Source organism: Meriones unguiculatus, chromosome 3 (genome assembly GCF_030254825.1).
Source record: "Meriones unguiculatus strain TT.TT164.6M chromosome 3, Bangor_MerUng_6.1, whole genome shotgun sequence".
In the NCBI taxonomy this organism is placed as follows: Eukaryota; Metazoa; Chordata; class Mammalia; order Rodentia; family Muridae; genus Meriones; species Meriones unguiculatus.
In genome coordinates this window covers 70,345,067-70,368,793 of record NC_083351.1, presented here as the reverse complement: position 1 = coordinate 70,368,793, position 23,727 = coordinate 70,345,067, and the positions used below count along the sequence as shown (strand labels likewise).

Here is a 23,727-nt window from a genome sequence, read left to right as displayed (position 1 = left end):
TTTTTTCAAAAAAGCTCTGGCTAATCTCCCCTTCTGGGAATTACTTGTTCATCTTTGCCTGCTTTTCAATTGTACTTTTTGTCTTCATTGTAGATGCTCTCTTGTCAGTTTAGATGTCATATTTTTATCCATCCCCTGTCTTTTAACTTTGTATATGACACCCTTTACTGAACAGAAATCTTTGCCTTTTAATGATCAAGCTTAGCAATCATGGTAGCACACACTCAGGAGGTTGAAGCAGGAGGATTGTGAGTTTGAGACTAGCCTAAGCTACATAATGAGACCTTGTTGCAGTGGGGCTGCGGGATATATGAATGACAGTATGCGGGTGTTACGCTTCCCTCCTAGACCACAGATTTCCTCCCATCTTCTCCTCGAAGACTGGGCACCACTCTCTTCTGTTACCCATCTGCTGTCCATTTTATTTACTAAGGCATTTTCTCAAACCGCCTAGTAAGTCCTGTCCCATCAATTTGTGGTTCAGATTTTGTCCTCTGCCCAGTTCTCATGTGCAGAAGCATCTGCCTCTGAGCTCTGTTGTGCCCCATGGGACTGTGGACTTCTGCAGCAGCACCGTACTGTTGGTCACTCCTGTGGGTTTGGCTGCTTTACATCGATTTCCCAGTTGTCCTCTGCCCACCTGTGGTGCTTGAAATAATTGGGGATTTTTATTGTCATATAAATTTCACACTGTGCGGGACTAGGGAGGTGGCTCAATGGTTGTGAATACTTGTTCATGCAGAGAAAACCCAGCTGCCCCTGCATGGCCGCTCACAACCACCCTAACTCCAGCTCCAGGGAATACAGTGCGATCCTCTTTTTTTTTTTTTTTTTTTTTTTTTCCAATTTTCATCCTTTTACTAAGGAAGAAAAAAAATATTGAATATTTCTGTTGTATAAGGAAGGAATAGTGCCTATGGCAGGTGTTTTACAATCCTGACCTCAGCTCCACACACTCCTGTTTTGTGAAGCTATAGGACAGAGCAGAGCTGAATGGCAAAGAAAGGTAGGGTTGAGGATGGTAACAAATTGGACGGGAGCAGGGCTGCAGAAAGAATGACAGCAGCCACACATGTGCCAGCCAAACACGTTTAGTCCCTGTAGCAAATCAGATACCAACCAAGTGTCCACTGCCTGGTGATCCTGCCATGGACACAGGAAGAAATATTCAGTACTAAGGGGAAAAAATGGTAACAGGAGACTGAGCTACAGTGCAATGAGACAGTGCAGAGAAGGAAAGCACCAGGTTTTGCTACTTATGTCACGTAAGCTAGGAAAAGCGACCTCTCCCACTGGGGAGGCAAGTCTACAGTCCATCCATTTGCTTGCCTTCCCATACCAGTGCTCTCTCAATAACATCGGTGGGCACCAGACATTCACATAGTACACAGACGCACACGCAGGCAAAACCTCACATGCATAATAATGGAATCTTAAATTTTTTAAGAATTCACATTGTGCTTGGCATGAGTAGCACACACCTTTAATCCCAGCACTCCAGGGTCAGATGCAGGTACATCTCTCTGAGTTTAAGGCCAGCCTGGTCTACCCAGTAAGTCGCTGCCTCTCTCAAAAATCACATTGCATTAAAAATCAAACTGAGGTGGGTAGAATTGGCTTAGGAGTTAAGAGCACCGGCTGCACCTCCAGAGGACCCAGGTGGATTCTCAGCACCCACATGGCAGCTTATAGCCATCTGTAACTCCAGGCAAAGGAGATCCAGTTCCCTCTTTGGGGAACTAGGCACACACGTGGTGTCCAGATCTTCGTACAGGCAAAACACCTATGCACATAAAATTTTTTTGAAGCTTGTCTTAGTTAGTTTTCTGTTGCTGTGAAGAAACTGTGACCAAGGCAACTTTTTAAAAAGCAGTTAATTGGGCTTGCTTACAGTTTCAGAGTTGGTCCATTGTCAGAGAAGGGAGCATGGCGAACGCCGGCAGTCATGGCACAGTAGCTGTGTTATACTTTTCTCTGCAGAGATCTTATGTACTGTCCTTTGGGTTCTCAGTGGTTATTGCTTTCATAAAAATATCCTAGTCTCTGTTTCTAGTTTTTTGTTACTTGTGTTAAAGAATGTTGTTAGCCAAGCATGGTGACACAGCCTTATAACCCTAGAAATAAAAAGGCTGAGGCAGAAGGATCTTAAGCTTGAGATCAATCTTGTCTACATAGTGAGACTGTCAGATGTCAAAGCAGGAGCTTCAGCAGGGAGAGGGCAGAGAAAATTCTAACAGAAGGAAGGAAGAAGCACCATGAGGGGGCTGGAGAAATAGCTTAGCACTTCAGATCACTTGTTGCTCTTCTGGAGGATACAGGTTTGATTACTAGCACCCACATGGCAACTCAGAACCATCTGCAACTCAGTCCCAGGGGGTTCAATGCCCTCTTCTGGACTCCCTGAGCACCAGGCAGGTACATGATATACAGACATGCGTGCAGGCAAAACACACATACACTTAAAATAATAATTACAATGAAGTAAAATCTTGATTATTTTTGTTCTTAAAATAGCATTAGAAATGAGGATGACGGGATAGAACTTTTTTAATGGAAAAAGTCCTAGGAAAGATAAATACATGGTATTTAAACGGAAGATGCTGAGTGTCGTCTGTGGGCTCATGCTATCTTCTCTCAGCCTCCTGATTGTTGAGACTTCATGCTGTCTTGCCCGACGTTCTACTGATTCTTATTCTTATTTCATTCTCTTCCTCCCATCCTCACTTCTCTCTTCTCCATCTCTTCCTCTTCTGAATTCTGTAAGTGTACAACAAGGCAACATACTTACATTGTCTTTTCCTTTCTTCTTGTCCTCTTTGCTTTCTCCTTTTCTTTCTCCCTTTTTGCCTTTTTTGCTGTGCTAGTGATGGGGCCCAGACACTGTGCCATGGAACCATGCCCCAGCCCTTGCCATATGTTACTCCTCCTTCCTCACCTCTCTCAGTGCTGTTGTGGCAGGATCTGGCCTTGAGTAGAAAGTCCTTCTGATTCAGCTTCCTAAGTACTTGATTACGGGTTTATACCACCACACCCAAGTAGCTACTGAGTTTTCAAAATTGGTGATGTATCCAGCACCTTTGCTAAACATTTTTAATTTTGTTGGTGTTGGTACTGGGGATTGAAACCAAAACCTTACACGTGGAAAGCATGAGCTTGACTCCCAAGCTACCATCTGGCAACTAAGCTTTCATATTCTAGTGACTCCTGTTATGTTTTATTAGATTTCCAGTGAAAGTGTTACCTTCCAGAACGGGGGTTGTATGTATTGAATGCAGGGCTTGGGACGTGGTCAGCAAGCTGTTTCCCCAGCCCAGCTGAAAGTAGCATCACCCAGAACAGTGACGCTTTTACTTCCCCATCTAGTTCTTTAACTTTTCTTCCCCAGAGTGCTACGTGGAGTGTCTACCATGGTGCTAAGCAGTGGTCAGAGTAGCAGCTATATTCCTCAGTGATAACATTAAACCTTTGCTCCATAGTAAAACTTTCTCTAGTAAGCGTGGTACGTATTCTAGTCTTTGTTGTGTTGTTTTATGAGATTGGGCTATTGATATGTAGCTCAGGCTGGCCTGGAACTCAGCTGTCTTCACCTCCCAGTTCAGGAATTACAGACTTGTACCATCATACCTGGCTTAGAGTTTTGATTTATGGTAATTATGAAATTAAAGTTGCTTGGGAATGTAGATGATACGCACAAGTTGAATTATTTCAATTATTTTCCCATATGCAATTATTTTCTATATACAAGCAACAGTCATAGGGAATTCTTAGAAATATACTCACAGTTTCCTTTGTTTATATAATCTTTTATATGTTTGTCTCCATTTTCACACTCATTTTGCTTATGTACATCTTCTGCCTCTTACTCAGTCTTGTTATTTTTTCCTACTAATTTTCCAAAGAACTCTGAATTAATGTAGTTGTATTTTTAAAAAAAAAAAAAAAAACTTTTTCGGGGTCTGGAGAGATGGCTCAGTGGTTAAGAGTGCTCTCTGCTCTTCCAAAGGACCCGGGTTCAATTCCCAGCACCCACATGGCAGCTCACAACTGTCTGTAACAGCAATTCCAAGGGATCTGACACCTTCACACTAATGCACATAAAATAAAAATTAAATAAATTATTTTAAAAAATACTTTTTCTGTGTATGAGTGCTTTTCCTCTTTGTATATATGTGCACCACATATATGTAGTACCTACTCACGGAAGCCAGAAGATGTCGTATGCCCTGGAGCTGTAACTACAGGAGGCATGGCCACTGGAAACTGAACTCAGGTCCTCCAGTCCCTAGTTTCCATTTCTTAAATTATATCTAACCTGCCCTAACAAGCAAAAATGGCATCTCGTTACTCATGTTTTACTTTATCCTTCTCATGTGTTTATTAAATAGTATATTAAATATAATATTAGTATTTTTAATTTATTATAAAATTATGTATTTCAGAAAAGTCTCTGAATGGGCTTTTTGTGGTATAAGCTTCCCAGGTCTCATGTTTAAATAACAGTTGAGCTGAATATAATTGTTTGTTTTCATTTGTCACTTAAAAGTATAATTTCATTGCTTTCCTTCCCTTGCCTGGTGCTTCTGTTTGGAAAGCTAATGTTCTAATGCTTTGTTTTAATGCTCTCAAATTTTGCTTTTTTTTTTTTTTTTTGTCGAAGTTTGGGTTTTTCTCTGCTCTTGGAGTGTCCCAGGAGACCTTTGAGTCGGTGCTTTTCATTGTTAGTTTTAAATATTCTCACTTATGATTTATTCTCTTAATCACATCTATTTCCTTTTGTGCTGAGACTTTGTGTTATATGTATGTGTGTGTATATATATATATATATATATATATATATATATATATCTCCCATGTCTTTTTCTTTTTGTGTGTATGGGGGGGCTGGTGCTGGTGGTCCCAGGCTGGCCTTGAACTTGAGATGTAGCTAAGGCTGCCTTTGGTCTTCTTTTAGCCCGGTGTCCACCATCTTGGTGCTGGGATTATAGAGGTCACAGGTGTGCACCACCACACCAGATTTATATACCTCTGAAGAGCAGACAGGCTAGGCAAACACTCTAACATATTTCCAGCCCCTGGATGCCCATTTCTAATCTGTCTTGTTCTCTTTGGGTTTCTGCTCAGTTTATTTTCTTGTTGTGATTATATTTTTTTATTATTCACTTTACATCCCGATTGAAGCACCCTCCCCACCTCTTCTCCTCTCAGTCCCATCTTCCTACTCTCTCCCCAATCATCCCTCCCCTTCTTTTCCTCCAAAAAGGGAAGGCCCCACCCCCATACCAACCTGCCCCAACACATTAAGTCACATCAGGATTAAGCACAACCTCTTCCTCTGAGGCTAAACAAGGCACCTAGATAGGGGAATGTGATCCAAAGCAGGCAGCTGTATCCCACATGAAGACCGAGCTGCCCATCAGCTGCACTTGTGTAGGTGGCCCAGATCCATGCATGCCGATTATACTCTTAAAGTAACATTGTTTTAACCTGTGTTTCTGTTTTTCCCTGGGTTTAATCAGCTTCCTTAGCTGCTGAGATCTAGTAAGAGATAAGGCCAAGGTCCTAAGAGCAGCAAGTCATTTGGGAGCACCAGACCTGTCCCAGAGCAGAGCACAGGCACCGGCTCGGATCCTAATCAAGCCTGGAGCCTGCGTGTTCTTTTTCCTGTTCTCTGTCACTTTACAGTGTGCGTGCCTGTGCCCCTGTGTCACTCTACAAAGATCTCGGTGCATTGGAATGTTAGCTGTGACTTCTTTGATCCTGGATTTAAAGTGTGCTTTGTTACTGTCTTGTTTTGCTATACATATAGGTGTTTTGCTTGCATGTATGTTTGTGTACTGCTTGCATGCTTCATCCCTCAGAAGCCAGAAGAGGGGGTCATATTCCGTGGAACTGGAAGTGCAGATGTTTTTGAGCCACCATGTGAATCCTAGGAATTGAACCTGGTCCTTTGGAAGAACAGCCAGTGCTCTTAACTTATTTTTGAGACAGGTCTCTCTATGGAGTCCTGGCTGTTCTGGAACTCACTATGTTTTCCGAGCTGGCCTTAAACTCACGGAGGTTCTCCTGCCTTTGGGATTAAAATTGTGCACCACCATGTCTGGCTAAAGTGTGCTATTTTTAAAAAGACTGTTTGAGTTTGCATCTTCCAGGCTGTAGGGAACTACTAACCCAACACTCAAACTAAGTTTTTAGCTTAGGATTTTGGGACCACATAGAATAAGTTTTAATGTACGTGAGTGGTTAACACTAGCAGTTAGGAAGTCCTGTGGGAGAATCCCTTCTCTGCCGCTCCCCAGACTTTCAGCTGACTCAGAAAAACCTCCTAGCAAAAGCCAGGGAGCAGAGGGCTTTGTTGTTGTTTGTTTAAGACAGGGGTTCTCTGTGAGCCTTGGCTGTCCTGGACTCACTTTTGTAGACCAGGCTGGCCTCGAACTCACAGAGAGCTGCAATTACAGGCATGCACCACCACGGCCAGTTTTGGTTTTGTTATTTTTATTAACAAGACGGTCACTCCTCCAGCCCCAGCATTCTGTGTGGGTCTATAACCTGACCTCCTACTGTGACAGTCTGAGGCTTTGCCTTTTGTTCCCCTTGACTTCCAGAGGCAAGTTGAAATGCACAGTTCAGTCCTCCCTCTCATATCAATATATCCTGTCCTGGGCAATGCGGCAGAGGGTCTCTTGCCTGTCCCTCCTCCATCTGACCTTCTTTCCATATGTTTCAGCTGTATCAGGCTTCAGGAAAGTGGTTTTTATGTTAAAGTTCTCACAAATACTTCAAGGTGTTTTACATTGACAAATCTCTGTACATCTAATTGTACCTATGTGAAAACTATACACCCCCCTGTTTTTTTGTTGAAACACTCAGGTAAGCATACAGTATAAAAGTAGTTAATAGTTCTGTTTAACTATCTCTACACAGCCCAGTTCGTAAGGCAAACTCTGTGTCACCCGTGGCCCATGAGATAACCCGCTTCACGAACATTCCGTAAGGAAGAAGGATTAAAACGGGGCTCTCTGTCAGTGTCACCAGAGACCTCAAAGGCCAAGAACAAAGCAATAGGTACCCGAGCTCTGAAGGGAAGAGGAGCTGGATGAACTGTGCGGACATGCTCAGACCATGAAACCCTAGCTCCTAGTCCGCAAGGACCACTAGCGTCTACCTCCGGGCTGCACCGTCAGAGGATTTCCTGAAGCTCCTTTTCGCCTCAAACCCAACCAGGCGCCTTCCAGAGGACCTCGGCAGTGTGGCCAGCACACCTTCTAGAGTTTGAGGGACTTACAAGAGTTGTATCAGACTCACTCCTAAAAGTCTACAGTCCGTGGCCAGCACTTTGAGAAGACAGCAGCTCACGGAGTCAGTAACATTCTCAGAATCTTCATGTGCCTCAGAGAGGAAGGAAGGCCAGTTGGACCATTTTCAAGAAGAAATCCATATGAGAGCCTGGATCCAGTGCCCAGTACTGCTGGGGTGGGTGGGGGTTCAGGAGTGGTGTCCATCCAGAGGGAGTACACAGAGGGGGTGCCATGGCCCAGTGGAAGGCAGAACTGCTGGCAAACGAAGGACGGGGGCAAAAATTCTAGCATGCAACTAGGGAGGGCCCCTGTGGGACTTAAGAGACTGGAGAGGCTTCTGCGGACCTGTGCGAAAGTGCAACAGAAAAAGAGGCAGCATTCCGGTCTGTCACTAGAGACAACACGGCCAGTGCCCAGCCTGAGTAGTCAAGGGGCCTGGCTTCTAATGTTCTGCAATCTAAATGCCACAGGGTGCTATCAACAGAGTGGGTCTGATCAAAAGTAAGGCCTCAGCCGGGCACAGAAGCTAGCAGACGGGGAGGAGGAAGTGTGAGAGACAAAGGATGCTGCCCTCAGTCCTTCTGCCCCAGGCCTCTCAGCTGGACAACAAAGTTTTGAGTGGCATGACACTTGATGTTTTTTGATCTGGCAGTGTATGAGACTTGATACCTAGAAAAAAGACTTTTAAAAGTAACGATTAGAATTTTTTTTAAATCACAAAACATTCTGTGTGTTACCAGAAGAGCCTGCTAAAGCTTACATTTCATCCAGGTGTAGAAAAAAAAAGGTATTATTGCAGCAGATTTGTGGGAGCTCATGAGGAATGAAGGGTGCTCTCTGCTGTTCTTGAGCCTCTTCAGCAGCAGAATGTTGTGTCTGTGAAGCTCAGCAAACCAGGTTGGCTATGTTGGAGCTCCTGGCCACAGTGCAGCCTGGAGCACCTCAGCAGGCAAAGAGAAACAATTCATCCAGTAAGGTTTGGTGTTTTGATGTGATACAAACTGAACTTCTTCAGAACTAACGATGGTCTGGCATTTCCTGGAAAAGCTATGTATACCACCTTCAGTTTGTAGCAGGAGAGGAAGAAATCATCTTGGAGGTTCCTGGTAGCTATGGGGAAAAGAAAAAGCTTGTCCCTGCTGCCACCTAGCGTGTCCAGCTTACTTGTTAATAGTCACGTTTTCTTCTGATTATAATGTTCTGCAATTTAAATGCTACAGGATGCTATCAACAGAGTGGATCTGATCAAAAATAAGAACTTAGCTGGGCATAGTGGCACATTCCTTAAAATGGAGGCTAAGACAGGAGAATCCCAAAAAGTTGGAGGTCAGTTGGCTACAAAGTGAGTTCCAGGCCAGCCTGTCTGGAAAAAAAAAATAGTTGAAAGTTACACTTCTAAGTAATTGTAGAAACCACAGTGTGTGTGGAGTGGCATGAGCCTCTTTCTTTTCCAGTGAGCTGGCAATGTTAGAAATGACTCACCTATTTTTTCGTTGACGTAAAGACCTCTCTCCAGCCAACCGCAATGGCAGAGGCTGTCAGGAGGGTGCTGTAGTGCGGTTTTATAGTTTGGGGAACCAGCCTTCATTCCATGTCCCTACAGGCTCCTCTGCGCACCATCACAGCTAAAAGTATAGAAACTCCCGTTTCCCAAGTCCCTGCCTTCAAAGGTGCTGGGTGTGATTTCTTCCTGCTAGTGCACTCAAAGAAGAGGGGAACTGGTGTCACTGGCTGGTGAGTATTCAGTGAATGTGGAGGACATGGTAGACTTAACATTCTCTACTGGCCTCCAAGCCACTGAGACCAACGGCAGAGGACGCCACACGCTTTGCTGCCCTGGGCAACAGAAACAGCCGAGCTTCTCTACTCTGCAAGGCTGTGTGGCTGCAAACAGTCCCTCCCAGCTCCTAACTCCTGCAGCCCTCGGACGCCCCACATGAAGCTGCTCCCTGCTTCAGGGCCTGCAGTGGCTTCTCATGTTCTCACTGAACCTTGACTGACCCAGCTTCCTAGCTGATACACAGAAAGAGAGGAGTGTGTTTCATGGGTCTCTTTAAGTTTAAGAGGGATTTTTTTTTAAGCTATAAGATATTAACTGACATTTTAAGACAAATATGCTATGATGAGAAACTCTGACAATGGATGTTTAGAAATGTTTATGACTGTGATTTTTGTTGTCCAAAATAATGTGATAAACTGTTTTTTTTTTCAAAATACTGAAACTATCGAATTACATTGTTTTCAATAAAATAATCTTTATTGGGGAATTAGGACTTTTTATCTTTAATAAATAAATATTTTCCAAATATTGTTTACTTTTGAAAGTAGCCCTCATTTCTGCTTTACAAAATGCTTTAAAATATCCATACTATTTGGTTCAATACTTAACTACAAACCTGTAATGTAAAAATACAAGTACCTGAAGAAGAGGGTGCAAGACTTTGGGCACACAACCCGGAAAGCCCAGAACTCCCTGCTGTAGAGTGCATGTAAGCAGACAGCATCACAGTTGAAAGAAGCAGGTATATACATCTGTCTGCTCCCATTTACACTCTGTGTGTGTGCGTGCGCACGTCTGTCTTCATATGAATGCCGTGTGTGTGCGTATGCCCACAGAGGCCAGAGAGCAGGACCGATTCCCATGGAGCTGCAGTTACCTGCAGCTGGGGGAACTTAGTGTGGCTACACAGCACCAAATTTTCATCTTCTGGAAGATCAGGAGCTGGAGCCATCTCTGTAGCTCCCACACTGTATACAATTTTCCTCAGTCGTGGACGCATAACCAAGTAGCCACTCACCGCCATGGTTGCACAGGGTAAGAATGGGACCTACAGTGACCCGTTTCCCTAGTTTCGGGTATAAGAAGCTGATATTCCAGAACCCCCTTATACAGAGCTGGATGGACAGCATGTATGTGAGCTCCCACGAGGCTGGTAAGTGGAGGAAGACCTCTTGAAAGTACCGACAGGCCTATCTATAAAGCAGTTCCCTCACCTACAGCTCAGGAAACATTTTGGAAGGAGAAGAAAAATTAGAAGAGCTAGAGCTGTGAGACTATGTCTCCTAGTAATATCATAAGATATACCCATAAAGCTTTGTGACCCTCTCTGCCCCCGGGGATTGTCAGTCCACATTGGTCCACAAGAGCAAAAGGAGCAGGGGTGATGGACAGGGAATTCAGAATCCCCCAAGTACAGATGGAAATGACAACTTCCAGGACCAGCTTTGGGGAGGCAGATCTTTTATTTGGGGTGAAGAAAGGTTATATAGAACTTTGGGGAGGTGGTAGGGATTTCCACGGTGTGCATATATCTTTGGTTGGAGGCATAAGGTGCTAAGATGTCTCATTTACATGGAGAGGCATTCCAAGAGTCCCTGGTGCTTGCAGACCAGACTCTTCTGGGAGAGAAGGGGGTGGACCTGTAATTTCCCTAAGGACTATGTGACATCCCTCAGGTAGAGAGTGTGGGGATCCTGGCTCCCTGGGCAGAGAGGATGAAGCCTTGCCAACAAAGGGAGTCTTCCATTTTGCACCAAGCTCAGGGCTTTCCGGTCATGGCGGATTGCAACCTCAGCAGGGGTTTCCAGACAAAGCTTCAACAGGACTGCTTAAACATGAGCTGAGCAAAGACTGCAGGCAACATGCCAAAGTGGGCAGGGCACGGGTGGGTGGGTGGGTGAAGGGGGGACCACAAGCCCTCGACCCTATGTATAGAGAACTACTGGTAACTAAGGAAAGCTCAGAGTGAGAGAAAGTCTTTAAAAGGAAAGCACACACCAGCTGGTTATCCAATATTAAATGGTCAACTCTGGAAACATACAAGTAACATTATAGTCTGAGCAGTTTGTATTTGGGAAAACACACACCAATAATGAAAAAGACCATGAGTCTAGAGGTAGAGAGAGGCAAGTGGATCTCTGAGTTCAAGGATAGCTTGGTCTACGCTACAGAGTTCCAGGACAGCCAGAGCTACACAGAGAAACCCTGTCTGCAACAAAAAAAAAAAAAAAGAGAATGAAGCCATGAATTTGAAAGAAGTAGGAGGGCATATGGGAGGATTTAGAGGGAAAAAAGGAAGGGAGAAATGATGTAATTCCATACTCTGAAAAACTAAAAAGCAATTTCAAAAATATGGTCATTGTCTTGTATACACATACGCAGCTGAAAACACTGTGTAGGGAGGTGGGTCCTACGCGGAGGATTGGCTCTGTGCTCGATATCACATTGCCAGTAAAGACCCTGAACACCTTACAAAGCCCCAGGCCCCAACAACCTCAGCAGAAATATCATACGTTTTACGCTCTTCCTGGTAGAGCTCTTAACTACTTTGCTTACTTTTGTTTCCCAAGCACTAGAAGAGGAACAGGACTCATAGCAGGAGCTTAGTAAAATTCATCAAAAGATAATACACTTGCTTTCTCATCTTTCCCCCAAAACAAGATGTGGCCACATGACCCAGGCCAGAGCAGCTAAAAACACCCATCAGAGGGTGTGACTTTAGGATAATGCCGAGTCTGAGAGAAGCTGGCTTTAACCATTGACCTTGAGTATTTGGCGGGTGAGTGGGCTAGTTTTATGTCAACTGGCCTGTACATTTTCTTGAGTGATGACTGATGTGAGAGGGCCCAATTCACTGTTGGTGGTACCATCCTTGGGCTCGTGGCCCTGGATGGTCTAAAAAAACAGGCTGAGCAGGTCATGAGAAAAAAGCCAGTAAGCTGTACTCCTTCGTGGCTTCTACCACAGTTCCTCCCTCCAGGCTCCTCCCTTGACTTCCTGTCCTGACTTTCCCGGATGACATACTGCAACCTGAAAGATGGAGGAAATAACTCCCCAGGTTGATTTTGGTCACGGTGTTTTATCACTGCAACAGAAACCGTAGGTCTTGGAGAGATGGCTCGGCACTGGCTGCTCTTCCGGAAGTCCCAGGTTGAGTTCCACCCACCGGGCAATGCTCAGCTGTCTGTAACTTCTGTTCCAGAGGATCCAGCGCCCTCACACAGACAACATGCATGCAGTCAAAAACACCAGTTTGTGTAGAACAAAAATAAAAAAGCAGGAACCCTCACTAAGACAGCAGGTGGCCAGTGCCTGCTGTTGCCCCGTGCCAGCACTGTAAGCTTCAGTGACTGGGTTCCTAGCAAAGATGTTTCATTGGATCAGATCCACACTAGTTCGTCAAGTTATTGGGCATGTAGCTTCTAAGCCTGATTTCTAGTTTCAGTAATGTCTGGTTGTGCGGTGCCTCACATAGGCAATCCCAGCACTTAGAAGACTGAAGGAGGATTGCCTTGAGTTCCAGGCCAGGCTGTTCTAGAGTGAAGACATTTTAAAAACAAAACTACCACCAACAAAACTTCCAATGTTGTGATAGTGTTTTTATCTGGTTACTGAGGGGACTTAATTCTAAGGAGCCAGCCAATCCTAGTCGGAGTCATGTAGCTTCCATGGACACTAGCCAGTCCCAGTCAAGGTGGCTGAGGGGTCTGGAATCTGCTGGCATACCATCCTGGACGGCCCTGATGAGCAGGGGCAGATTTAGTATCTTATCTAGTTGGCTATCCTGATTCCATGACAGGCTTCAGTTTACACTTTGCCTGACTAGTTCCAAGTTTCTGTTTCTTAGAATACAAAACCACAAGTAGAGGGCAACCAATTAGCCTAAGTCCCCACCAGCAGGCCTGAGCCAAAACCATCAAATCCCTAAGTGCCTGACCAATCCTAAATACCCCAGTACTCTCTGAGTCACTACTAGCCAATCACCTTAAACATTACCTCACCACACTGGGAAAGCCTTTAAATTGAGCCTGTGGGCTCACTTTTAGGTCACCTTTTGTCAAGGTGGTAACCCCAGCATGATGGAAACTTCTGCAGAATAAACACTCTTTGCTTTTGCATACTGAGTCTGGGGTCTTTCTTTAGTGGTTCTCAGACCCTAACAGTTTCAAACATGTAAAGGGCACTTAGCTGGGCCTGTTTTCAAAGTGTGTTATAGTTCCAAGCTCCCTGGAAATGCCCAGATGCCTCTGGACAGAGTGTGGGTAGTGCATTCACTTCTGGGTGGAAGATCCAGGTGGAAGATCCAGGTAGAAGGTTTGGGTGGAAGAGGATGAAGGATGAAGGGCTCCAGGAGGAAGGGTGGAGCGCTCCATGCTACAGGATCTAGCCAGGGATGCCAGAGAAAAAGATTTCTCCACAGAAAAGGGTAATGGCTCACTGGCACCAGACAGCAGCAGAAGCCCAACCAGATTAGAGCAAACAGAATGGCTGCTTTGGAATAGCTGACAGCTCATTACCACAGATGGGCTTGAAAGACAGCTGCTGCCATCTGAGCTGACTAGCTGATGAACAGCAGATGCCCATGGCAACAGGTGTTATGCCAGGTTCACGGGACCCTCAGAGACCACCAGGAGACAACTCGATGCAATTGCAAGAGAGCTTTATTACAAGAGCGATCGAACTCAGGACCCAAGTCTCACTGGCACAGCAGTAGAGAAGTGGGACCCTGAGCTCTGAGTGAACAGGATTTTTAAAGGGAAAATCTGTGATCAGGAGGTTTCCATGGCAGCAAGCAGGGGGGCACAAGCCTTGGCGTTACAGAATTGGGTAAAGTTTAGCAGGGTGGGGTGACCTTTTCTGAGGCACACAATCACAATGGCTAAGGCATATAATCACAATGGCTATTTTTCTAAACCATATCTGAACATTGGGGAGAATTTTCCCACCCGATTCTCAACCAATTCCCATTGATTATTGCCAGGGAGTTTGTCTATTTTCTATGAAGCATTTACTCTGTTATATTTCCTGGAGGCTGTTGCTAGGAGAGTTAACTTTTGTTTTCTGCCAGGTGTACATTCTGTGATATTTCCTGGTACCTGAATTCAGTTCCCAGTCAAGATCTTTATTTCAAAATGGAGTTATATTCAGGCTAACTTAAACTCTTCACAGGGTGAGCTGCTACAGAGGCCACACCGGTCCGGGAGAGGCAGCCTACCCAGCAGTCAAGTCCCAGGGTCCAGCAATGAATTTTTTGGTGGAAAAGGGGGCCTTCTTTCCCCAATACTACAGCTCAGAATAAACAGCCAGTCTCGGATGATCTTGAAACAGGGATTTATAAGCCTTGGGCAGTTACGAGGGGTTTGGGTGTGAATATATTTCTTTGGCTGGGACTAGGCTGCTGGCAATGCGCTGTTTACATGGGTGAATAACAGGTGACAAGCTCACGTGACCTCCTTGGGGTTGTGCCACGTGCTCCTGAGGCAGGAATGGAAGCAAGGAGAGTGTTTTCTGTTCTCAGGATGAGATTTAAAATCTCAAGTTTGAGATTTCTGGGGTTTGGACAGGCTCCATCTCTCAAGTTCCATGGCAGTTCCCCTGGAGGCGTGGTCCAGGAGCCCCTATAATCCCAGCTACGTGGGAGGCTAAGGCAGGATGCTTTAAATTTCAACAGCTGCCAGTGCAACTTAGTGAGCCACTGTCTTAAAAAGTAAGAGTCCACTCAGTGGCAGGCTCTTTGATCACCTCCCCCTGCAGGGGGTGGGGGTGGGGGTGGGGGTGGTGCAGCCTTGCCAGGCCACAGAGGAGGAGGATGCAGCCACTCCTGATGACCTGATAAGCTAGAGTCAGATAGAAGTGGGGAAGGACCTTCCCTATCAGGGGACTAGGGAAAGGGCACAGAGGGAGAAGAGGGAGCATGGGTGGGGCTGGGAGGAAAGAAGGGAGGGGGCTGCAGTGGGAATACAGGGCTGCAGAGGGAATACAAAGTGAATAAATTGTAATTAATTAATTAATAAAAAAAATTTGAAAGTTAGAGTTCTGGAGAGCTGGCTTCGTGGTTGAGTGCTTGCTACTTTTACAGAGTTCCCACCCTCCACATCAGGCTGCTCACAGCGGCCTGTGACTTCAGCTCCAGGGCATCTGACACCTTTTCTGGTGTCTGCATACAAGCACATATACTCATAACTTTAGATTTTGTTTTGAAACAGGGTTTCTCTGTGTAGCTTGGCTGTCCTGGACTTGCTTTGTAGACCAGGCTGGCCTTGAACACACAGAGATCTACCTGCCTCCGCCTCACTGAGTGCTGGGATTATAGGTGTGCGCTACCTTGCCCAGCTCTGCTTGGCTGTTAATGTAGGGTTTAGAGCTCATTGACCTGTGCTGGGGGTATAACATGGCTGCACAATTAAATATCACAAGTGCTCAAACACATGGGCATTTGTGGGGCATCTCATCTTCAAGCCACACACTTTAACTAGCTGAGGGAAGGAAGCATGGCGACACACACCTTTACTCTTGGCACTGGAAGGCAGAGGCAAGCAGATCGCTTTGAGTTCAAGGCCAGCCTGGTCTACATATTAAGACACACACCTCAAAGAGAGAGAGAGAGAGAGTAACTGCTAACACTCTCTGTAATTTCCCTGCATATTTCCCTTTTAAAATCAGATACTATGAACTGGAGGTTGGTAAGATGACTTTGTTATATGTTACAGGGAACGATTATTTCATATCCATTTTCAGGTAGCCGCAGCAAGAGCCAGCATAATCTGACAGAAACCTAGCACTATTGCAGAGACCTAGAGCTATTGCAGTGGGAAGTCCTGGTCCATGAAGCTGCTTATGAGCTCAATCAGAAAATGGCAGAGCTGAGATACAAGCAGTCTAGCTGGGCTGGGAAAGTCCCGAGAAAACACAAAGATAAAGTCTGAGTCACAGAAAAGATGAACTGGGGTCAGAATTATAGAACTGATCACTAAATCAGAAAGGCAATAGTTCAGCAAAGGGCCTACCTGCAGTAATGCAAGAATTTTAGCAGCAATAAATGGCAAAAACAAGCTTCAAGCCCAAGGGCAGAAACTGGCATGAAATGATGAGAGAATAATCTGTGCCTAACTTCCCTAGCTAGTTGCTGTGAGCGAACGATTATTCACAAAGATCTATTCCAAGAGAAGCCCTGCAGCTTGGGCATGCTCCTGAGTGACCAGCTAGGCTGGGGTCTGTGCCCAGGACCAGCGCTTCTAGTCAGACACAGCATCTACTTCATCCACGAGCCTCTGGAGCATGTGGAGAAAAGCTGATGCTGAAGAACCAGGTCCAGGGACAGGTCATTGCTATCAAGGACGGAAACCCAAATCACAGCTGTGATGGGAGGTGGCTCCTGCCAAGGTAGCAAAGCTCCTAAGAGCCAGAGAGACCCATGGAGGCTTGGAGGGGAGATGAGGTGTTGGCAGAGAAGTCTGCAGAGCTAGCAGTGTCCCCGGAAAAACTAGAAAAGGGCAGGTCCATGGATAGACGCTTTTAAAAAGTGGACTGTTGTGGGTTATTAATATTTATTGTTGATTTATCTTTTAGTTAAGCAGTGGTTATTCCTAAATCAGCTAAATCACCACACAGAGACTAGGATTTATTTAATTAACCTAGAGCACAATGCTGGGCAATAGTTACTCCATCCTAAACCTCCAAGCCCGCATAGCTTCCTACCATTCAGATTTTCCACATTATACTTGCTTTTAGTCATCTTAGATCTGGTTCATCTCTCCATGTGGTTCAAAGTCCTCTCCTGCCAGTCTCTGTTCTCCTACTCCACTCGCTTCCTTCTCCTCCATTTCGGACTAGGATGTCCCACCCTATTTTCTCCATTGCACAGCACTGGCTGGTTGTTTAATTGACAATTACAGAGAACAAATGGTGGCATGTTTACACAAATTTGAGACATGTGATGCTTAGAATAAGCATCACAGTGCAATGTCCATATTGAAACCAGATAGTGGGGGAGAGAAATCAGCATTTGAATGAACAAGGGTAAATTGTATACATTCCACAACATTATACCAACAGTAAACTCAGGAAACTGGAAGGAAAGATGGCAGAACAGAGCTGGGGGCACAGGGGAGAATGGAAGAACTGAAGAGGGTGATGCCTTGGTCCATGCTGTAGCCAGAAACCATGTCCATGCTCCGCGCTGCTGCTGACTACAAAGGTCAAGGAAGCTTACTTTGCAGTGGTATGAATGACTGCGGATTCACAGTTGGGAGTGACACAAAAAGGAGGCGTCTGTGACAATTCCTCTCCCCCCACCGCCCACCCCTACCCGAAAAGAAACAGGCTAGTCAGGAAGCCATTTAAGGGAACCCTTAAGAATTGTGGTAAGGATGCTGAGGTGTAGCTCTTCACAGCTGATGGCTTCTGGCAGGGTAGGGAGGAAGCCCCTTATCTCTAAGGGGCTTTGGTAGTGTGCAGGCAATTCTGCTGTGCTGCCCTCAGGGACCTGGCAATGTCTTGCAGCATCAGCTGCCACCACCAGGTGCACCAGGTGCATGCAGGATACAAGGACCACACCAGCCCAGCAATCTCTGTTCCAGCTCTGTTGTCTCTGTCCCCACTGTCTCTCTCTAGATGGCCCCTTTCTGTCCCTCTCTGACTTCATGGCTCACTCAATGTCTCTACCTCTGCTCCAGGCCCTCCTCGTCCTCCCCCAATACATTTTTTTTTTTAAATACCAGATCTGTTGCTTGGCGTAATTCCTCAGGGGGTACACCTTAGCATGGGCCCTTGCTACAGCATCATTATAGATCATGACTGGCTGGCCACAGGGAGTTGACCATGCTCTGTGAGTATATGGCACCAGAAATTGGACTTGGTGTTTGTTTGTTTGTGGGAGCTCATAAGAATAGGGGGAGTGGACCTGGTTCCACTGGGAAGTAAATGGGATGGGGTACAGTATGTGAAATTTCCAAATAATAAAAACATTATATCAAACAAATAAATGGACTATTCCAAGCATAGTGAATTCCAGGTCAGACTGGTCTACATAACAACAACAGGATCAGGAACTACACAATCCAGAGTGGGGAACACCACCTTAGCAACTCAGCAGGAAGCTAATGAGTGCTGGGACTAAAAAGTGCTCTGACTGATGCAAATGCAAAGCTTCATTTTCATGCTGACCCCTGGCCACTCTCCTAGCTGTTGAAGAGGGTTCTATTCACTCTGCCTTAGGAGACACCAACCTATGATGACCCCGGTGAAGAAACCAGGGCCCAGTTCCTTTAGGATGTTTGTTTCTTGAATATTTGTGAACTCAGCTGATGATAAAAAGAGTGAATTTAGCTTGGCTTGGTGGCACACACCTCTAAACCCAGCACTCAGGGAGGCAGAGGCAGGTGGATCTCTGCGAGTTGGAGGCCAGCCTAGTCTATGAAGTGAATCCAGGACAGCCAAGGCTACACAGAGAAACTCCGTCTCAAAAAGCAAAACACAAATAAACAAACAAAAAACTGAATTTGAGTTTAAGATCTGTAGAGACAACAAAGAGGTTGGAAGCATAGAGAAGGTGAGGGGTCAAGTCTGTAAGGGAGCACCTCAGTTTCCCTCGCGCTCCATAATAGCAGTGCTTTAGTGATTACCAGTATGTGTTATTTTTGATTCAGGGTCTCGCTCTGTAGCCAGGTAGGTCTCAAAATGACAGCAATCCTGTCTCAGTCTCCCAAGGGCTAGGATCACAAGTTTAAGCTGCTGCCTGGTAAGATATTACTGAATATTAATTATATGTGCAGCTAATTGAAGTATATTTCTTGATGGTCCACTGAAACTGTATGGTAAGACTCTACTTGTGGGAAGAAGAAGAAGCCCTTTGTGAATGAAGTCCTGAGTAATGTCTGCTGTTGACATGGGCACAGCCATGTCAAGGACCAAAGCCTTAGAGCTATGGGAAACTGGGAAAGCCTCCACACTTTGAGGTGAAGCTTAGTGGGAGAGCAAAGCCTTCCTCTGGTGCAAGCATGGATGTTGGCAGTATGTGCAGAAAATGGCCTTCAGGGACTGCCTCTACCAGGATTAGCTAAACTTGTCTCCTTGTTCTGTATATAACAAGGCAGCCCTGCCTCCTTGCCTGTCTCTATGTGCTAACTCCATTTTCCTGTTCAATTGTATATAATAACCACATTATATAATAGCCATGAGCTTCTGGGATGCTTGGGCTTGTCCATCTGAGAGCCCAGACCATCCAATGCCAGCCTTTTGGTACATGTGCTTGTGTGTCCATCACTGTCTCATTCCCTTGCCATCTCTAGTTAGGGTTCTAGAATCCAACCTGTGCAAGGATGCAATGCCTATTGATGAAGAACTGAGGGTAAGAAGCGTTTTCCCTGGTGAGCGGCTTCCACCGTGGAGAAGGTACTCTGCAGGCTTCTATAGAAGAAAAAGCTATCAACTGTTTCTCTGCAGCTGACCCTGCCCGTGTAGAATCAACCAGCCAGGGAAGGTGTGCTTTTTGTGGAATAGTACCACGAAGTTTAGAGGGGTAACCAACTGCTTTTGCATTGAGATTGAGGACTGCTCCACAGGAATGAACTCAGTCCTGGTGTTATAAGCCTGATCAAAAGCTTGGGAGGTCATAGGCCACAGGGAGTGTGCTGGCTAATCTATGTCAACTTGACACACAAACTAGAAAGGAGGGAGCCTTAACTGAAAATGCCTCCATAAAACCAGGCTGTAAGGCATTGTCTTGATAACTTATTGACAGCTCTATCACAGGGGGCTTGCAGATAAAAGTCAATGTGTTTTTTGACTTTGTTTTAACCATTCCTGATTTCTGGGGGGTTAGTCCACTTGAGATGAAACCAAGTCGTACGCTACTTTCTAATTTCTTCAGCCATTGACTCACCTGACGGCCTTACACAGACATCCGTGCATGTAGAAAAGGAAAACAAACCACATGCGCCTTTAATCCCAGCACTCAGGAGGTAGGTATCTGCATTAGAGGCCAGCCTGGGGCCACAGAGTTCCTGGACAGCCTAGGCAACACTAAGAAACTGTCTCACAAAGGTCACCTGGGTGGTACTTGTTTGGAAGGCCTGAAGGGGTCCTGGGGAATAGCTGAGGCTTGGCACCATAAGGAGAGCCTATGAGAGGCCATTGGGGAAAGTGCAGCCCAGTGGCAGCAGAACATCCGACTGTTTTGGAGATGCCAGTGCCTTGGATGACCACCAAGAACAGCAGTGGAGTAGAGCCAGCGGGCTCTGAGGAGTCAAGCTGTGTGTGCTGCAGAGGGCAGAACTGGAAAGGTGACTCATGCTCTTTGGAGGAGCCCAGGAGGCTGTGAGTGAATCCTAGATAATTAAACATTGAGCTATACTATTGGAATTCAGTTTTGCTTAGTTCAAGTTGTGACTGGTTCTTCTCTCTTGAAGAAAGTATTTAATTTAAATTTGATTTTTTATAGGTGCCCACAGCTGAAGACTTCAAACTTTGTTTGTTTTGTTTTCCAGGCTAGCCTCAAACTCACAGAGATCTGCTTGTCTCTGCCTCCCGAGTGCTGGGATTAAAGACATGGGCCACCATAGCCTGGCTGACTTCAAACTTTTAGAAGAGATTTTTGATTTTTAGAGAGATTGGATATTTTAAAGAGTCTGAAATGTTAATGCGCTTGAATTTATAAGGACTGTGGGACTTTTAAAGTTCTTTGTTTTTAATGTGAGATCTTCAGGATGCATAAGAATGGGAAGGTTATGACTTAGTGATTTGTTTGTGTGTGGAGTTGACAAGGGGTCAGTCGTGCTGGTGTTACCCTAAGAGAGTGAGGAAGCTCGTAGTGTTGTTTTGCTAACTGACATGTGATCAGACTGCTTCCTAAGAATTTTGCTTGCATCTGTAGATTAATACTGCCCTCAACCAGGGAAGGAAAGTTTCTCTCTGGACTGGTCAACAGTTAATGCAGACTTATAACTGGTCAAAGATGAGGATAATGTCTATTGAGTGCTAAACACGATAGGGGATATTTGTGTCTGTAGGAGGCGTGGACGTCTTTGTGCTCACAGAGAAGTACTGGGGAAACTTGGAATGCCAAGCACACTGGGTTGTTCCTTAACGGGAAGGAAGGAATGCAGCTCCTGCTCTCTCTCCAGAAGACTGGCGACAGCTGTGCTCAGCAGCCTGGTGGCTTCTGTGCCGTGTGGCCATGACTTTCCCCCACACCCTTATTTAATTTTCTTACTCAGTAAACCTAGAGAACTTATCTTTATAGACTTTACAAAGAGTTTCAATATAGCCATGTTTGATGTGAATTCACCTTATTTGTTCCTCAAGAAGATTTATGTATGCTTTCTTGTGCACATCGGTTGAGTTACTCATAGCTAGAATAATTTTCACCAAATTGTGCTGTGATTAATACACATAAACTATTAAGGGTCAGACCCCAGAAGTTTGAACCAACGCTGTTGAGTCATGTTGAACGGAACTGCCTCCGAGCCTCCTGCAGATGCCACTATGCTGGCTGTGAAGGCCGTAGAGACCCCACGTATGTCACCTTGGCCCACCAAGGCTCAGGGAACAGCAGAAGAGAGATGGAAAGAATGTAGGATCCAGAAGATGTACTGTGAGGTGCTGTCTTTTCATGAACTCTGACCTGGATAAGCCTGCAGGAGGTCAAGTGAATGAATCCTGCCAACATTCCAATAGGCAGCACAAGTTGGACTCAATGTATTATGAATAACACAAAAAGAAAAACACAAAGAGAGTTTTGGGCAAGTGGGAGGGATGATCTGGGACTCTGAGGATGGGAAGGGAAAGGTTGGGGGTACATATGATCAAAATGCATTATTTACATGTGTGAAATTGTCAAAGAATAAAAGATTTTTTTTTCTGTGTGTTTGAGGTCTCCGCTATAGCAAGCTAGCTAGTCTTTAATTAATGTAGGTAGAAAAGCAGTTCAGAAGGCGAAGATAGCGGATTTAAACAGAATCCAAGCATCCTGTGTAATTGGAATACTAAATATCACAATTATAAATAAATAAATATAATTAGTTTACTGCCCTCTATTTGACTATACAGTGTTCTACCTGCATGTGTGCCTGGCATTCCAGAAGAGGCCATCATATCTCACTATAGATGGTTGTGAGCCACCACGTGGTTGCTGGGAACTGAACTCAGGACCTTTGGAAGAACAGTCTCTGAGCCATTTCTCCAGCGCAGCTTTTTATTTTTAAATGTTATTTGACATAGCGTCTTACTCGGGCTGCCTTGGAAACTAAACTAGGCCAGGACTGCTTCCAACTTAGAGAGCCTCCTGCCTCACCCTCCTGAGGGCGCCAGCACGCATGACAAAAGTCATGCTCTCTAAAGCATAAAGGCCTCGAGTGGCTTTCAAACAAGCCCTGAGGTAAGCAGGAATACTAAGGCGATGGGCAGGCTGGAGGTGGAGAAAGAGGCTAGCTCAGGTATCTGAATAGAGGGTAACAAGAAGTGACCCGGTCTACAGAGTGAGGTCAGGACCTCCAGAGCTACACTGAGAAACCCGGTCTCAACGCCCGCTGACCCTCCCAGAGTGGTTTTGTCCAAGGTATACAATTAGGAAAAAAACCTAACTAAATTTTTCCTAACTCACTTTCTATAATAGTAACAAATAGTTTCTTGCCGTCCTGTATTTATAGCCCACTTGAAGAAAATTCGAAACAACCATCCTAACACATAATTGGCTACGGAAATGGCCTCGGAATTGTAACCGGAAACAAACTGACCACGGCACAAACGCCACCTAACAAACAGCGAGAGCAAAGGCAGACCCCGAAGGTAATCCAGGTGGAAGGGGCTTGCTTTCCCGAGAAAAATCTTACAAAGAATAGGATCAGGGCGAGTCTCGAAGACCCGGCCAGTTTTCCAGCCCCTTTGGCTCGGTACCGCCGCAAGTCCACTTTTGCGCAGGCGCAGACTACTGCGGGTAGACACAGGCTCGCGTAAACAAAAGGAGCAGAAGCACGAGCCTGTTCTGCTTTCGCTGCATCTACTGCTTACAAGGTGACACTGTGCTCTGGCGCTTGGTATCTAGACTACATTTCCCAGCAGGCATCCACTTCATACTGACAACAGGTTTGGTTCTTTGCGATAGGATAAAAAAAAAAATAAAAAAAAGTGATGACGTAGGAGACAGGAAGTAGGTTGATTATGGTGTTTCAGCGCGCTAACAGCAGAAGCCCCAGTGGCCTAATGGATAAGGCATTGGCCTCCTAAGCCAGGGATTGTGGGTTCGAGTCCCATCTGGGGTGGCGTTTCTTTTCGCATCTTTTATTGACTGTTACTGTGAGTCAAACCTACTCCTTTTGTGCATTCATTTTTGAGAGATGGTCTCTCTTACGTAGCTCTAGCTGTCCTGGAGCACACGCTGTGGACCAGGTTGGTCTTGAACTCACAGAGATCTGCCTGTCTCTGCCCCCATGAAAGCCACGCACAACGCTTAAAACTAGAGAAACTGATGTGAGGCTTTACTAGTTGAGGGGCTGCATAGGATACCCGTCCGTTTCCCCCCGGCCGCGGGTATCAGCGCCTGGAGGCCGGCGTGTTCGCGTCTGCCATCCCCGGGAGGATGGCCACAGCTTTCAGGCGGGCACGTCAGGCCCGCGCTCTCCGGCCAGCCACGTCGTCGCTGACTCTCTGCGGCGC

At 45.6% G+C, this 23,727-nt stretch overlaps 1 protein-coding gene and 1 non-coding gene across 3 annotated transcripts in view; both read left to right on the top strand.

Moving 5' to 3' along the window:
• The window catches only part of Ubn2 (ubinuclein 2), a 93,002-nt gene extending 83,448 nt beyond the window's left edge, over positions 1 to 9,554 (top strand). For both annotated transcript variants that reach the window (XR_009590744.1, XM_060380163.1), the window contains one exon: positions 6,922 to 9,554. Coding sequence is in view for 1 of the 2 variants with exons in the window: in XM_060380163.1 (XP_060236146.1) it covers positions 6,922 to 6,933 (12 nt within the window). In the remaining variant the exon portion in view is untranslated. The remainder of the gene's footprint in view (positions 1 to 6,921) is intronic.
• Positions 9,555 to 23,260: 13,706 nt separating this feature from the next.
• Positions 23,261 to 23,333, top strand: Trnar-ccu (transfer RNA arginine (anticodon CCU)). The gene has a single exon. It is a non-coding gene; the product is annotated as a tRNA-Arg (tRNA).
• The last annotated feature ends 394 nt before the right edge of the window (positions 23,334 to 23,727 follow it).